Source organism: Pyrus communis, chromosome 10 (genome assembly GCF_963583255.1).
Source record: "Pyrus communis chromosome 10, drPyrComm1.1, whole genome shotgun sequence".
NCBI classification, from domain to species: domain Eukaryota; kingdom Viridiplantae; phylum Streptophyta; class Magnoliopsida; order Rosales; family Rosaceae; genus Pyrus; species Pyrus communis.
Window position 1 is genome coordinate 1 of NC_084812.1, and position 16,200 is coordinate 16,200.

General features: G+C 38.6%; 1 protein-coding gene across 2 annotated transcripts; it reads right to left on the minus strand.

The window, feature by feature from the left end:
• Positions 1 to 4,906: 4,906 nt before the first annotated feature.
• LOC137748879 (stromal processing peptidase, chloroplastic-like) lies at positions 4,907 to 16,123 on the minus strand. Of its 2 annotated transcripts, none has more exons than XM_068489070.1 (24): positions 15,797 to 16,123; positions 14,832 to 15,075; positions 13,778 to 14,019; positions 13,438 to 13,636; positions 13,150 to 13,197; positions 12,813 to 12,920; positions 12,530 to 12,718; positions 12,140 to 12,424; positions 11,943 to 12,044; positions 11,327 to 11,461; positions 10,976 to 11,200; positions 9,900 to 10,103; positions 9,604 to 9,774; positions 9,195 to 9,344; positions 8,449 to 8,586; positions 8,035 to 8,262; positions 7,773 to 7,925; positions 7,561 to 7,687; positions 7,351 to 7,474; positions 6,328 to 6,448; positions 6,158 to 6,238; positions 5,905 to 6,006; positions 5,575 to 5,725; positions 4,907 to 5,338 (listed from the first exon to the last, which is right to left on the minus strand). In XM_068489070.1, exons 1-24 carry the CDS (start codon positions 15,973 to 15,975, stop codon positions 5,256 to 5,258), a joined length of 3,789 nt encoding a protein of 1,262 aa, XP_068345171.1. In that variant the 5' UTR covers positions 15,976 to 16,123; the 3' UTR covers positions 4,907 to 5,255. The 2 variants fall into 2 exon arrangements, with proteins under 2 accessions (XP_068345171.1, XP_068345170.1); XM_068489069.1 differs by having other exon boundaries at positions 7,351 to 7,480; positions 15,797 to 16,121.
• Positions 16,124 to 16,200: the final 77 nt, after the last annotated feature.

Here is a 16,200-nt window from a genome sequence, read left to right on the forward strand (position 1 = left end):
AAACCCTAAACCCTAAACCCTAAACCCTAAACCCTAAACCCTAAACCCTAAACCCTAAACCCTAAACCCTAAACCCTAAACCCTAAACCCTAAACCCTAAACCCTAAACCCTAAACCCTAAACCCTAAACCCTAAACCCTAAACCCTAAACCCTAAACCCTAAACCCTAAACCCTAAACCCTAAACCCTAAACCCTAAACCCTAAACCCTAAACCCTAAACCCTAAACCCTAAACCCTAAACCCTAAACCCTAAACCCTAAACCCTAAACCCTAAACCCTAAACCCTAAACCCTAAACCCTAAACCCTAAACCCTAAACCCTAAACCCTAAACCCTAAACCCTAAACCCTAAACCCTAAACCCTAAACCCTAAACCCTAAACCCTAAACCCTAAACCCTAAACCCTAAACCCTAAACCCTAAACCCTAAACCCTAAACCCTAAACCCTAAACCCTAAACCCTAAACCCTAAACCCTAAACCCTAAACCCTAAACCCTAAACCCTAAACCCTAAACCCTAAACCCTAAACCCTAAACCCTAAACCCTAAACCCTAAACCCTAAACCCTAAACCCTAAACCCTAAACCCTAAACCCTAAACCCTAAACCCTAAACCCTAAACCCTAAACCCTAAACCCTAAACCCTAAACCCTAAACCCTAAACCCTAAACCCTAAACCCTAAACCCTAAACCCTAAACCCTAAACCCTAAACCCTAAACCCTAAACCCTAAACCCTAAACCCTAAACCCTAAACCCTAAACCCTAAACCCTAAACCCTAAACCCTAAACCCTAAACCCTAAACCCTAAACCCTAAACCCTAAACCCTAAACCCTAAACCCTAAACCCTAAACCCTAAACCCTAAACCCTAAACCCTAAACCCTAAACCCTAAACCCTAAACCCTAAACCCTAAACCCTAAACCCTAAACCCTAAACCCTAAACCCTAAACCCTAAACCCTAAACCCTAAACCCTAAACCCTAAACCCTAAACCCTAAACCCTAAACCCTAAACCCTAAACCCTAAACCCTAAACCCTAAACCCTAAACCCTAAACCCTAAACCCTAAACCCTAAACCCTAAACCCTAAACCCTAAACCCTAAACCCTAAACCCTAAACCCTAAACCCTAAACCCTAAACCCTAAACCCTAAACCCTAAACCCTAAACCCTAAACCCTAAACCCTAAACCCTAAACCCTAAACCCTAAACCCTAAACCCTAAACCCTAAACCCTAAACCCTAAACCCTAAACCCTAAACCCTAAACCCTAAACCCTAAACCCTAAACCCTAAACCCTAAACCCTAAACCCTAAACCCTAAACCCTAAACCCTAAACCCTAAACCCTAAACCCTAAACCCTAAACCCTAAACCCTAAACCCTAAACCCTAAACCCTAAACCCTAAACCCTAAACCCTAAACCCTAAACCCTAAACCCTAAACCCTAAACCCTAAACCCTAAACCCTAAACCCTAAACCCTAAACCCTAAACCCTAAACCCTAAACCCTAAACCCTAAACCCTAAACCCTAAACCCTAAACCCTAAACCCTAAACCCTAAACCCTAAACCCTAAACCCTAAACCCTAAACCCTAAACCCTAAACCCTAAACCCTAAACCCTAAACCCTAAACCCTAAACCCTAAACCCTAAACCCTAAACCCTAAACCCTAAACCCTAAACCCTAAACCCTAAACCCTAAACCCTAAACCCTAAACCCTAAACCCTAAACCCTAAACCCTAAACCCTAAACCCTAAACCCTAAACCCTAAACCCTAAACCCTAAACCCTAAACCCTAAACCCTAAACCCTAAACCCTAAACCCTAAACCCTAAACCCTAAACCCTAAACCCTAAACCCTAAACCCTAAACCCTAAACCCTAAACCCTAAACCCTAAACCCTAAACCCTAAACCCTAAACCCTAAACCCTAAACCCTAAACCCTAAACCCTAAACCCTAAACCCTAAACCCTAAACCCTAAACCCTAAACCCTAAACCCTAAACCCTAAACCCTAAACCCTAAACCCTAAACCCTAAACCCTAAACCCTAAACCCTAAACCCTAAACCCTAAACCCTAAACCCTAAACCCTAAACCCTAAACCCTAAACCCTAAACCCTAAACCCTAAACCCTAAACCCTAAACCCTAAACCCTAAACCCTAAACCCTAAACCCTAAACCCTAAACCCTAAACCCTAAACCCTAAACCCTAAACCCTAAACCCTAAACCCTAAACCCTAAACCCTAAACCCTAAACCCTAAACCCTAAACCCTAAACCCTAAACCCTAAACCCTAAACCCTAAACCCTAAACCCTAAACCCTAAACCCTAAACCCTAAACCCTAAACCCTAAACCCTAAACCCTAAACCCTAAACCCTAAACCCTAAACCCTAAACCCTAAACCCTAAACCCTAAACCCTAAACCCTAAACCCTAAACCCTAAACCCTAAACCCTAAACCCTAAACCCTAAACCCTAAACCCTAAACCCTAAACCCTAAACCCTAAACCCTAAACCCTAAACCCTAAACCCTAAACCCTAAACCCTAAACCCTAAACCCTAAACCCTAAACCCTAAACCCTAAACCCTAAACCCTAAACCCTAAACCCTAAACCCTAAACCCTAAACCCTAAACCCTAAACCCTAAACCCTAAACCCTAAACCCTAAACCCTAAACCCTAAACCCTAAACCCTAAACCCTAAACCCTAAACCCTAAACCCTAAACCCTAAACCCTAAACCCTAAACCCTAAACCCTAAACCCTAAACCCTAAACCCTAAACCCTAAACCCTAAACCCTAAACCCTAAACCCTAAACCCTAAACCCTAAACCCTAAACCCTAAACCCTAAACCCTAAACCCTAAACCCTAAACCCTAAACCCTAAACCCTAAACCCTAAACCCTAAACCCTAAACCCTAAACCCTAAACCCTAAACCCTAAACCCTAAACCCTAAACCCTAAACCCTAAACCCTAAACCCTAAACCCTAAACCCTAAACCCTAAACCCTAAACCCTAAACCCTAAACCCTAAACCCTAAACCCTAAACCCTAAACCCTAAACCCTAAACCCTAAACCCTAAACCCTAAACCCTAAACCCTAAACCCTAAACCCTAAACCCTAAACCCTAAACCCTAAACCCTAAACCCTAAACCCTAAACCCTAAACCCTAAACCCTAAACCCTAAACCCTAAACCCTAAACCCTAAACCCTAAACCCTAAACCCTAAACCCTAAACCCTAAACCCTAAACCCTAAACCCTAAACCCTAAACCCTAAACCCTAAACCCTAAACCCTAAACCCTAAACCCTAAACCCTAAACCCTAAACCCTAAACCCTAAACCCTAAACCCTAAACCCCGAACCCCGAACCCTGAACCCTCAACCCTGAACCCTCAACCCTGAACCCCTAACCCTGAACCCCGAACCCTCAACCCTGAACCCTCAACCCTGAACCCCTAACCCTGAACCCCCAACCCCAAACCCTGAACCCTGAACCCTGAACCCTAAACCCTAAACCCTAAACCCTAAACCCTCAACCCTCAACCCTGAACCCCTGAACCCCTGAACCCTAAACCCTAAACCCTGAACCCCTAAACCCTAAACCCTAAACCCTAAACCCTAAACCCTAAACCCTGAACCCCTGAACCCTGAACCCTGAACCCCGAAACCCAACCCCTAACCCCCAACCCCTGAACCCTAAACCCTAAACCCTAAACCCTAAACCCTAAACCCTAAACCCTAAAACCTTAACCCTAAAACCCTAAAACCTTAAAAAAATTTCTCCCCTATATTGCGCCTATCGAAAAAATTGGGTTGCGTTCAACGCCAAAATGCGTTCACAAGTTTTTTTGATGAGTAGTAACCTAAACCCCCTAACGCTAACATTCCATTTGCATGACACGCCTTAACTTTATGATCCTTTGCAGGGTATAGCTTACCTTGGCCTCACCTTGGCATGACTTAGGAATAAATGGCTTTGATATGCCCTTGCAATCTATACTTGGCTTTTGGCATGCATGGGGGATTTCATTCTTGTTCGTGCCTTGTCTTTGTCGTGAATTTGCAAGGAATGATTTGCGTTTGGCTTGACATGCTTGTCTACGCCTTGCCCTAACCTTCGATTTTTAAGATAAGGGTTTAGGACGGTGGAATACTTCGAGGAATCTAACCGTATCCACCATCATCTCTTCCTTGTCTACCACCATAAATACCACCTCTACTACCACCTCCACCTCTATTGTCATAACTACCAAAATAAACTCTATTTGGGTTTAAGCTCAAGGGCTCCATTCTCTGGGTTCAAGAAGAGAAGAAGGAATTAGTGGTGGTTCAAATAAACCCTATTCTAAACCCTACTGCACGATCACCACCAACCCCTGAAGAAGAAGGCATGCCACACTTCCAATGACAAAGATAAAACTTGCTAAGGCATGATCGACTAAGCCTGTTCTCACTTTATCACACTTTGCCTTTGCCTCACTATGCCTTGCCACGGCATGCCTTACCCTTATGTGCCTTGCCATGGCACGAAAAGGCGCTTCCGTTGCTTATCTTGCCTTGTACACAGTTGTAATTTACCTTGGACACACAGTTGGGTTTGGGTCGCAATTGTTTTCTAATTGAATTACGTCTTTTACGCCACTTTAATCTTGTGTAAAATTGAAGGTTTAATATTCATCAAAAGTTGGGTCAAACAATGGTCACTGTTGCACTTGCATCACAAGGTAAATTTATCTGTTGCAGACAAATGTCGGGTGTTAACTGCATGGATTACACAAATTATGAAAGGCTCGTGAATTTACAATCTGAAGTGCCCAATGCTTTTTGATTTAGCCGCAACCATGTACAACACATTGATAATTATAACCGCCGTTTTAGTTCCTCATGCACATAGTTGTACAAGGAATGCAATCAGCATCAGTGGATGAGGCATTGTCACACCAGCTGCATACAATTTGTTCAGCCACAACTATGGCAATGAGGACATTTAACATCAAGTGGTCTGCAATTCTCAATTGGACCTACTGACAAATTTGTAAAGTCAAAATACAAGGGGAAATGCCATCCATTGGACTTTACTGCAACCCCCCGGCGGGATAAAATTTCAGCGCCTCAGAGAAGTGAGTACTTCGGTACTTTCCAGCGCCCTCCCCCCATAAAGGCCAGACTAGAAGAAAAATGAGAACCTCAAAAGCTTGTGAATATACCTTAGTGCTAAATATCTCTGTAATACATGCGAGACTGCGAGTATCATATAAGGTCATGTTGTAGGCCGTGTCATAGTTGATAAACCACGCCCAACAGGGAATATTCCTGGAAAGCCATCATCTGATTCCTCGACTTCTAAAGAAGCAGCATAATACAGGTTTTCATGAGATAGAGAAAGCAAGTAGAACTGATGAATGGAACTAACACTAAAATGATGAGGAAAAAGGTGAGATCTTTCGAGGTCTCATTGCCACTCTAGCTCAAGTAAAAATCATTGTTGATTGATTATATTCTACTGAATTTTTAAAAGTTTCAACTATGGTATGTGGATTGATAAGAGTAGAACAAAGTACAAAATATGTCTGACTCACCAGTTATTTCATCTACTGCTTGAGCTCCAGCAACTCCAATGCATAAGTACAAGGAATCATCACCTACTTTCAATTGATCATATGCAAGGTATATGTCCTCAATAGAAGCAACCTCATATAAATTTGTGAGATCTTTGATGCAAGATATGTCCTGGACCAAATAGCACTATGAATCAGAATATCTTCATGTACACACTGTTTATTTGATTATTGGCCATTATTTATTTGTATCTTTTGATCAACTGAACAGCCACCTATTATACAGGAAAAATATCAACTTATATTTTTTATGAGTATCATCTGTAAACACTAAAGAACCTTTCTGTTTACCTTCCTTGGAACAGAAGAAGCCTGCAAATGAGCTAACAGTCCAAGCCAATACGCATTTGACTTGATCTCAGCTTCATGCCTCATCAGAAGGGTCCGCTTTGCCTTAAATTTTGGGTAAATAAACAACAGATGTGGTCAAGAGAATCCCACTTTACTTAAAAAATGATAAAATAAAAAAATCTATTAGAATAAAAAATAAAAAAATAAAAAAAAAACCCAAAAGAAAAAAAAAAAAAAGGAAGAAGAAACTAACCCTGTCCAACTCCCTTTGGGAAATCTTGTTGCCATGTAAACCTCTAAGGACATTCTTGCATGCATCCACAGCTTTGTGAACCTGAATACTCAATAGACCTAAACATGTGAAGAGAGTGAAAAGTGACAGAACTTATTCTGCTCGAATATATACAAATAGAGCATACACACCTTTGCAGGGGTTGATGTTACAGATACGACATACCATCCAAGATTCAGCCTATCAAAAAGGTTCAACTCGAATGATACATCATATGTCAATCCAAGAGAGTCTCTGACAGTCGTAAAAAGCCTGTGCAAAACCACATAGAATATTTCACCACCAATAAAAATAACAAGAACCACACATTAGTCTTAAATAGCATCTTGAATTAATTATCAAAACCTGTCCATAAAAGAAAGGTTAGTTTCCAATTTTGTCCTTCAAAATCTGTCAATTTGGTTGTTCATTTTTTAGGTGAACGTTAACAGGCTTACGTTTTGATGTTGAGGGATTGCAAAGCTACAAAAGGCATACAACATAATATTACTGCCACATCCGTAACATGTAAAAGACAAATAATAAATTTGGTTTAGGTCAATAAATATATCCATATTTCAGCTTAGGTTGACGTATTTTAAATTACTTATAAGTTCCTAAAATGTGATGAACAAAAACAGGATTATCACCATCACCAACCCCAAAACACATCTGCCATCGTCAGTATCACCACCTCCATATCATTTCAATATCCCTCACCATCTCCAGCTTCATCCTTGCAAACATCTCCCAATTTCTTTGTAATTGGTTACAAAAGAGACTAGAACCCAACTCTCAGCCTACGCGGCTACGCCTAACCAGGGTATCTTGCGTAAGAAATTGTGCTATAATTTTGAGACTTCCATCCAAAGTAAGCTGTAATAGACAGTTGAGGACATGACATGGTGTCCACCCATTTTGTACTACTTCGGATGCTTAGAAAATTACACCTCCAAACTTATAACAGTATTCAGTACTGTTTTCAAGAAAAGTATAGAGTTCTTATTTTAACAATCATTTTGGTCAATGTGTTGTTGCCCAAGATGTGCTCCACCCAATAGAGGAAAGTAATACATTTTGCGCATAAATAGCTGACCATTCAGAAGGATGAACACATTCATAGATAAACTAGAAGTTCACACGCATGCTTTGTACCGAGCAAAAAAAAAAATTACCTAGAATTTATAATCTCAGCCAGGAGCCCCATTGTGATGCCAAAGAACAGGGGATGACCACGGAGTTTTCTTTGCACATCCTGAGTATCCTCATCCACTATAAGCAGCTCCTCCGATTTCAGTTCTGCATCTACATCAGAAATTACAGCTACAACACCTCTCTCAATAAAATGCAAATTCAAAACCTAATTCCAGATTTGATAAACTCACCATCGTGAGTTGAAATATGACTAACTGACTCAAACAGATCTTTGCCATCGACTGTAAAACCCCATCGGTTTGGTGCAGGGCCTGCAATATATGCACATGCTCTCTCATCCGTATCTTTCAAGAATACCTGCTTGGATGTAAATGAACCATGAGCACAATTCAAGGTTACAGAACTTCCGTCATCCAAAGCATCAAGCTATAAGTGTACTCACTTGCTGAGACTGCAAATCAGAAGGAGATGATCGGAATACGATAGGATTATAAGCATTCTCCATCTCATAATTTTCTTTCGATCTTACGGTTCCCAAGTAATCAAGAATACAAGACTCAACATCCTCCTCTGAGAAGTCCCCAACAATACTTACCTATACAACAAGCAGACACGGCCATATATAATGAGAAATGTTGTATATATTAAATTATTCGTCATGTGCATACTTTGTAAAACTACAACCAAATCAGCAAATTACGCACCTCCATGTTACTGCCTACAAATTGGTTCATCACTGCATCCTTCACAGATTGCAATGTCAAATTTTGCAATGACTTTGGTGTAGGCTCTACAAACCGCTCATCTCCGTCCATCATTGCTAACATGAGTTTGTGAGCAGTTGAGCGCTCCAAGCTTTTGGGAATGGACCGATAATATGACAAATACAATTGCCTTGCTCGATCAAATGCATCATCCAGCCAGACACTATGCTGCAAGTGAGAAAACATGCATTATAAATTAACCCATTACAAGGCATGCATTTCTAATGAGATGACTCCTATGGAGCAGGAACTACTACAACATTGTGCCCAAAACATGTCGACAACAACAATGACAAGAATCCCTCATGGAATCCACATACCAGAACAGAGAGACTAAAAGTTATGATGGGTTACCTCAAGTACCATATGAAGCAACTGGAAAGCCGCACGCATTCCATTATCTCTTAAAGTAAAACGGAATTCCATAGAAATAAATTCCTCGGTGGACTCCAATGAGCAGTTAATCAGGTGATTCACACAGAACAGTTCTACCTGATAAAAACAATTCGCACACATGATACATAATCTCAGCAAAATGAGGAATTAAAGATAGTGAAACGAATGGTGAGATCCTAATATTAAACAATAATTACAGACAGCATATGGATAATCTGAGTATATGATTAAGGATCTCATCTAATTAACTAAATGCAAGTCACAAATATTGCAACTCAATGACATCAGTTGGCAACAAATATGATAAGGAATAAGCTCATGAGCATGCTTCAAATTCACATTTCTTGGAGGGAGAATAAGTTTATAGTAATAAGTTACAATAACAAACATGCAGCACTCAGCTATTTACTAGATATTTATTTAACAAAGAATACAGAAGAAAACACCAGCTATTCGCTTTTCCAACAACCAGTGAAGGTGTGAATGCTTGTTTACACAATGAGCATTTATGATACCTAATTTACTTACCAAGAACCTACCTCAAATATATAATTTATAGAATTATTAAAGAGGAAACAAACTCCTATTTAAGTAGTTTAGCTATACTATAAAAATAAAAAATAAAATAAAATAAAAAAACCTCCATCCATCTGATATATGTACATATATATATATAATTGTGACAAAGAGAGGAATTGACATACCTGCTCCCTTGAGAAGTTGCCAACACGACCTCCCTCACTAAGAGTTCGTACACCCACAACAACAGAACCTCTGGACTCCGAACTTTCAGCTGCCCGTCCACCGCCAACTATAAGCCGCATTACGCCTCCCCTTGCCTCACTTTTTGAAATCTATAATGAACAAAGATTTAACTTGTTATTATTGGTAACAGTCTCCACTCTGCACAAATACACCTAAACACCATAATCATCTACAATAATGTATCTCGTGATTAAGCTCTGCTCACTTTTTCACTGATTCTCTGTCAATCTAAGATTTTACACAAAATAAGAACATGACTCACAAGACAAATGACTGACTTAAAAACATTACCAAATCTTCAATTACACATCAATGAACCCATTACCATATAAACATCAGATGAGATACCTTGTAATTTACAGAAATTCCATTTGACAGACGACATTTAGCGATCCCCGTTTCTTTGTCATAAACTTTAGTCACATTTATTTCTGGACTAAGGGGAATGAAGGATGGCATGCGCTGCTGCCTTAATTCCTGTAACTGCAATGAAGATATCAATTCCTTTGGCACCTCAAGCTGCACAAAATAGAAGAGAAAAAGAATCAGCCATAATCATAAATTTGACAGCATAGATATATATAAAAACTTAAGCCAGTAAAATTGAGAAAGCTAAGTTTATAAAAATAAAAATAAAAGGACACCTCTGGCTCAGGTTCAATGGGTTCCTCCAATCCAGCTTTCGTAGCAGCTATAATCTCATTAGAGGAAATGGTGAACTCAGTTTCACCTATTCCCTCTACATGCACTCTCTTTGGAACACAAGCAACAATCGCTGCAGGAAGAGGTGCAGTAGGATTTCCAAAATTAGAAACAAATTCCAACACCTTGGCGCCAATAGAGTTGACCTACACACAAAAATTTGAATTGTATGTGGTATAGTTCATCAATCTCAGTGCACATTGCCTCATAATATCAACTCTTTCTTTGCCTATAACCATAAGTTGGCAGGTAAAACTTGAACTCTATGAAATCTTGTCAAACTTTGAAAGGAGATTGAGTAATAAGGCTTATTAAGATTTTATCATCATGATCACTGTTTCTAGTTTTCCAACAGTGTGTGTTACCCGGATCACCACACATATACATATATGCTCAGGACCACTAAATTGACTCCAACTTTATCCTCTAATTATCTTTATGATTAAGAAAGACACAAAAAGTCATTTGTAATTCTATATTATAAAGTCTTAACCAAGAAAAGAACAAAAATATAATACACCATTACATTTATGATGAACCATAATACAAGATTCCATCAACAACGGAAAGCGGTCATTGCATTACAAGTTCTTAACCAAGAACAGACACAAAAAGTCATCTGTGTTCCACTACATATCTTTATTAATAATATATAAACTATAAATTAAATCTTATATCATATAAATGATAAATTAAACAAATTCTTACTAGATCAATCTTTCATTTTTTATATATGTCGTAAAAATATACCAAAGTGACCCTAAGTAGCACTCTAATGTGTCACGCGGTCCAAAATGGTGAACTATCCTATTTGTAACAGCTACATCTTTGCTAAATTGATATGGCATGTATTAGCATTATAAAGTACAACTTCTAAGTGTGCTTTTTTTTCTTTGGGAGAGAATCTAGTTGTCCTTTTTCTTTTCTTTGAGAGAGAATCTAGTCATGCTTATTTATGCCTTTTATGGTTAATTCAGATCAAGTAACAGAAACAAATGATAATGACTTTGAACATCACCTCTTCAAGAGTAACTGTTCCAGCAACAGCAACCAAACTCTCGTGTCCTTGCCTCTGATCCATTACTGTATGCCCCAGCGCATCACTCTCCATAATAAAATCCAAATTATCAACAGAAGACACATTATCTATCATAGCCGCCAGATGTTCACTATCTTTTAATAAGGCATCCATATAGCGAGTTAATTCACCCTTAGTAACACCAAATTCCTTGAGCCTTCTAACCTGCACCGAATAAAATATAACAAATGAGTTATGTAACATATGTAACTGACATGTAAACTACATTCAGAAAATCGTAAACAAACTTCCTTTCCAAAGTGTACGGCAGATCAAGATAGAAAGACCAACCTCTTGTACAGCAACTCTAATTGCACTTTGCCAATTTTTGGGTTCGGCAGTTACCGTAAGAGTAGTGACAGTACAACCTTCCCTTCCAGAGTCACTATGATCCAATTCAATTGAAGTAAATGGTGGATTTGAACTCTGTCATTTCTAAAGATTAGCAAACTTACAAAGAGCTGCAAGGTTTCTCAAGCAAATACGTAAATTAAGTACATGACAGGATTTTGGGTATACAAATATGAACATTTCAGATATTAGCACTTAAAAAGAAATAGATGGTAACTGATTATTAGCACTCAAAAACGACCTACAGAAATGGGATACTCAGCCTACAATATCTTCATAGAAAACTCTGGTGGTGTGCAATCTTGGCTCTTTTGTGGATTGTTTGGTTGGAAAAATAAAGTAAATTATTTTATTTTGCTTTGAAGGTGAAACTACCTTGATTTTGATGGACTTCTCCTATTTTACCTGTATCTTTTTTTTCCCTTTAATTAAGCTAATTGTTCTTAGCAATACACAAAAAAACAATAAATAAAACAGCTAAATTTTCAATAAAGCAAAGTGGTGACTTTCTTCATGATGGAAACTAGAAATTGTGCTCGTAACCCTAAAAATGCACCTTGTATCTTGTATTAATCCGGAAATGCAAAGCAGACAGAAATATTCTCTTCATTAGAACATTTCGCAAGTCACCATATGTTTGAACCCTGCTCACAGGAACCTGCAGCAGTTCCATAACAAATATTATTGAGAGAGAGAGGGGTAACTAAATCTTTAAAGCACGTAATTAATGCAACTCTACAAAACCCCTTATACCTTGCAGAACATATTAAATGAAAAATTTTGAATCAATTCATGCTGAAAAATCTGTGGAGGCTTCAAATCCATATTATTTCCAGGAAGTGACCAATTATGTTTCACAGGAGGACGAACTGTGTGCCTTTCCTTTTTAAAGATTTTAGCTTGATCAACGGAATTAGAAGAACTTCCAGTCAGCCCAACTGAAAGCTTGGGCACAAGGAAACTAGCCATTGCACCAAAAGCACTAGGAGCAGGTGCAGGAACTGTCTCATTTTCTAGGCCAGTTTGTCCAAAGACAGCCTGCAATAAAGCAACTAATTTTATTCTACTTATGACTCTAAAAGTGAACACAAATTACTCAGCTACACAGGATATAAATGATTCAATAAGTGAGCTCTTTCATACTTCAATCTGGTAAATCGTTTTTGAGATGTTATCAATATCCCCAACAATGTATAAGGTTGCATTTGCAGGGAAGTACCAACGCTCATGGAATTTCCTTATTTTATCTACATCCCACTTCTTAATCTGCTCTTCTAACCCAATCGGGAACCTTTTGCTAAGCTTGTTTTCAGAATGCAGATGTTGTAATAACTGCACCCAAGATCAAACGAGTAAAAGTTGAGATGTAGCTGAACAAAAAAATTATTAACCGGCTTAAGAAAATAATAAAATTCCCCAGTCAAACCTGGCAGTCAACGCGATAATCTATAGTATTCATCATCTGTAATTCTGACAGAATCGCACGCCGTTCTTTTTCAACACGAGAAGAAAGGAATTTCGGGTGAAAAGCAATCTGTACACATGCATGAAGCACAAGTAAATAAAACTCAAAGCTATCAACTTCCAGTTCAGTCTTTTTTATTTAATTTTATTTTTCTGTCAAATAGATGATTATACAATGGTATTCTGAAAATAACGAAGTGATGAATCGAAAACAATACAATAAGTCCATACAAATATGTACAATATATCTACACCCAGGAATATACCTAAGCCCATATAGAAAAATCAATCATCCATACCTCATTCAAGGCATCCAGTACATACGGAAGCAGATCACCATCAGAATCCTGGAGAGCAACATATAATCGTCAATATGTTTAGAGGCCTAGGTTGTAAGAGTGATAACATATTAGCTTAAGGTGAATTAGTCTTTTCTATTCTTGCAAAAACATAACAAAGTTTTGAAACAAATAGTTACATATTCATTCTCAGATCCTTAAAGCTATGTATTCGTTCTGTTTGATACATAAATCCACAAATACTTAAAATGACAAAAACTCAATAATGTTGGTGCAACGAAAAAGGACCTTTGAACTAATGGGCGAATGGATGTGAAACACTGTATGATGGAAGTCAGTGTAAGCATTAGATCGAGCCCCTGTCCCAAGAAGTTTCTCACGTTTCTTACTTCCAAGGAAAGCAACATGTTCAATCATATGTGCAATTCCTTGCTCATCGTCTTCCTCATCAATTGATCCTGCATGAACTTCCATGTGTGCTTCAAACCTAAACTCCAACAAATGTGCTCTATTGGTAAGGGATATGAGATTATCTTATAAGTAAGCTACACATGAAACCTGGCTTTTGCATTTCCAGCATAACCATAAAGCATAAACCAATTATAAGTGGTCCTGTAGGGAGGCCAACCTGTTTGGCGGAACTTTATTTGGTAAGATCAGATAGCGCAGCCCATTTTTTAGTTGCCCTCGATACAACTTTGGATGAGATGGAATTTCAGAACTTAAAAACCCCTCTAACTCTGTTTTTTCGACTCCAGGATATAATAAATCCAGCTCCTGTTTCTCCAGAATACCATCTTGCCAGGCTGTACTTGCTGCGTGTGGCTCATCTGGGCCCACGGTTGCGTATGAAACATGAGCATGTTTGCCCTAAAAATTATATGGACCACAATAAGTCAGAAAAAAAAGGCTGTATTGAAAGCAAGAGCAGAAATTTCCTATTGGAACCTTCAACTGCACCAGTAACTGTTATTTTCCTAATGAAAGTTTTTTTAAAAGTCACTGATAATTGGGCTTGTTGGGGAAGTGCTTCTAAAATGATTAAAAACACTTTTGGTGAAAATGTTTTTGGAGCCAATCCTTAGTAAAAATGCAAGTGAATCCTGAAAAAGCAGTTGAAGTGCTTCCTACAAAGAACACATAACTGGTGCTTCTTGCAGGAAGCACTTCAAGTGTTTTTGGAACCCAAAAACATTCTCTCTAAAAGCGTTTTAAACCGTTGTAAAAACATTTTGTTTTGTGAACGCAAACTTTCTTAAAAATTCACTGAAACACTTTAAGTTTCACAACTCATTTCACATCTTAAATTATTGTTGCATAAATGCAACCCACATAGAACGTGGCTCTGCAATTCAATCAAACTGAACAGTAAGTTTGCTGTTTTGAGCTGAATCATCATTGTAAATCTGTAATGTCAAACGTAAAAATAATAGTTTCTTTCTCACATTAATATTAGTATTAATAATTTCTCAACCGTTTTTGCAGGGAATTGCCCACCAGTGTACCAAACAAATGAGAATAATTTCCGAACCTCGAATATGTAATCATGAATGCACACACAATATAGACATATGGTACAAACATATCTAAACACACCAGCTAATAGTTAAACACAAGGCATAAAATGCAAGATTGAGTAACAATATGCATCAACAGAAGGAAACTCGGGGGGTTCTACTTACAGCAACTTTGCCCAGTTTAGGCTTGGATAAACAAAAAGAAGTTCTGTCATTAAAGACACTTGGTGTAGATGTCCTACAGCGACGACGACCGTTGTTTTGGCAAAAAGAGCTAGTAATGCAGTTATACTTTCCTGGAAAAAGTGCTTCAGTCACTGGCTCTCCAAGCATGGAGACACATTGTTCCCAAGCATTAATCTTCTTTCTATGTACACCTGATCTACCTGCAGCAGCTTCAAGTAGACGCCTTTCACCCACAAGAAAAGGGCCGAAAGTCAATGAGACTGATCTAGAGGGCACTGAAAATGTATAATATAGAGGAACATTCTCTAACACAAGAACAATATATTCACATCCATACTACATAATTATTAAACATGTTAAATTGGCAGTGAGCTGCATATTGCATAGTAGTCAACATGTTATCTTCGGTTTAAGTGGGTTGAACTGAAACAAACAAATTGCAAAAAAAGATTAGCCAGTCATACTTGTTCTATACACAAAGCCCTTCCATAGAGGGATTCGCTATGGAAGGGACAGCATATGTATAGCAAACAACAAACACAATCTACCTCAAAATCAAATCGCAAGTGACATGAATCACAAATGGAGTCCCTTGAAATCAAGATTGGAAGAATCAATAAATTAAGAAGATTGAAGAATTTGTCAAATGAAACAAGAACGAATGCTTAATTAAGATTGAATTATGGTGTTTTAAGCAGCAAGTATAGTAGAAGTTGTGCACTTTTTGTTTTTGTTTTAGAATCGGCGTTTATACCAAAAATTGGCAGAAACAGGGGTGCGAAAAGCAGTCTTCAATTGACATGTTGCATTTATTACGAGTCAAGAGTAATCAGCAAGAATAAATATCAAGATTAGGAATACACACAAGGACTATGAGGAAGAGAGAAAGCATAGAAACCCCTAAGGCAGAAGCTAGGATTTGAAAGAAAGAGAGATGAAATTACCTGGTTGGAGAAAGTAAAGACAGACGATTGATATGTAAAGGGGTAAGAGGGCCACGAGCACGGCGAATACAGACCACCGAATTCAGCCGCTTATTCAAATAAGTGTCGTCGTCTCTGCTTATTCTCCGGGACGGACGGATTTGGGGGACGTTTACAACAAGAGAGCTTATGGCCGCCATTGCTCTGCGATCTTAGATTCAGTTGAGACTTGAGACTTGGAGCTGATGAGATAATATGAAAGTAGAGACAGAAAGAGAGAGAGAGTTGAAGTAAACTATAATCCGCCTCCTTGTCCTCCCCCAGGGTCCTGACTCTCCGAGTCAGTCGTGCGGCAAGGGGCGTTACACACAAAGGGTCTGCGTGCCGCAAAAGGCTTTGGGTACCAGCGTGTGACTAAAATTGGA

What these genes read in the sequence shown, in the direction of transcription:
- LOC137748879 (XM_068489069.1), bottom strand. Translation starts at nt 15,975, where the DNA reads ATGGCGGCCATAAGCTCTCTTGTTGTAAACGTCCCCCAAATCCGTCCG. An exon ending in GGATTAATACAAGATACAAG is followed by an intron (nt 11,462 to 11,942) that starts GTGCATTTTTAG and finishes TAGAAATGACAG; the next exon opens with AGTTCAAATCCACCATTTAC. An exon ending in TTGTAGGCAGTAACATGGAG is followed by an intron (nt 7,926 to 8,034) that starts GTGCGTAATTTG and finishes CTTGTTGTATAG; the next exon opens with GTAAGTATTGTTGGGGACTT.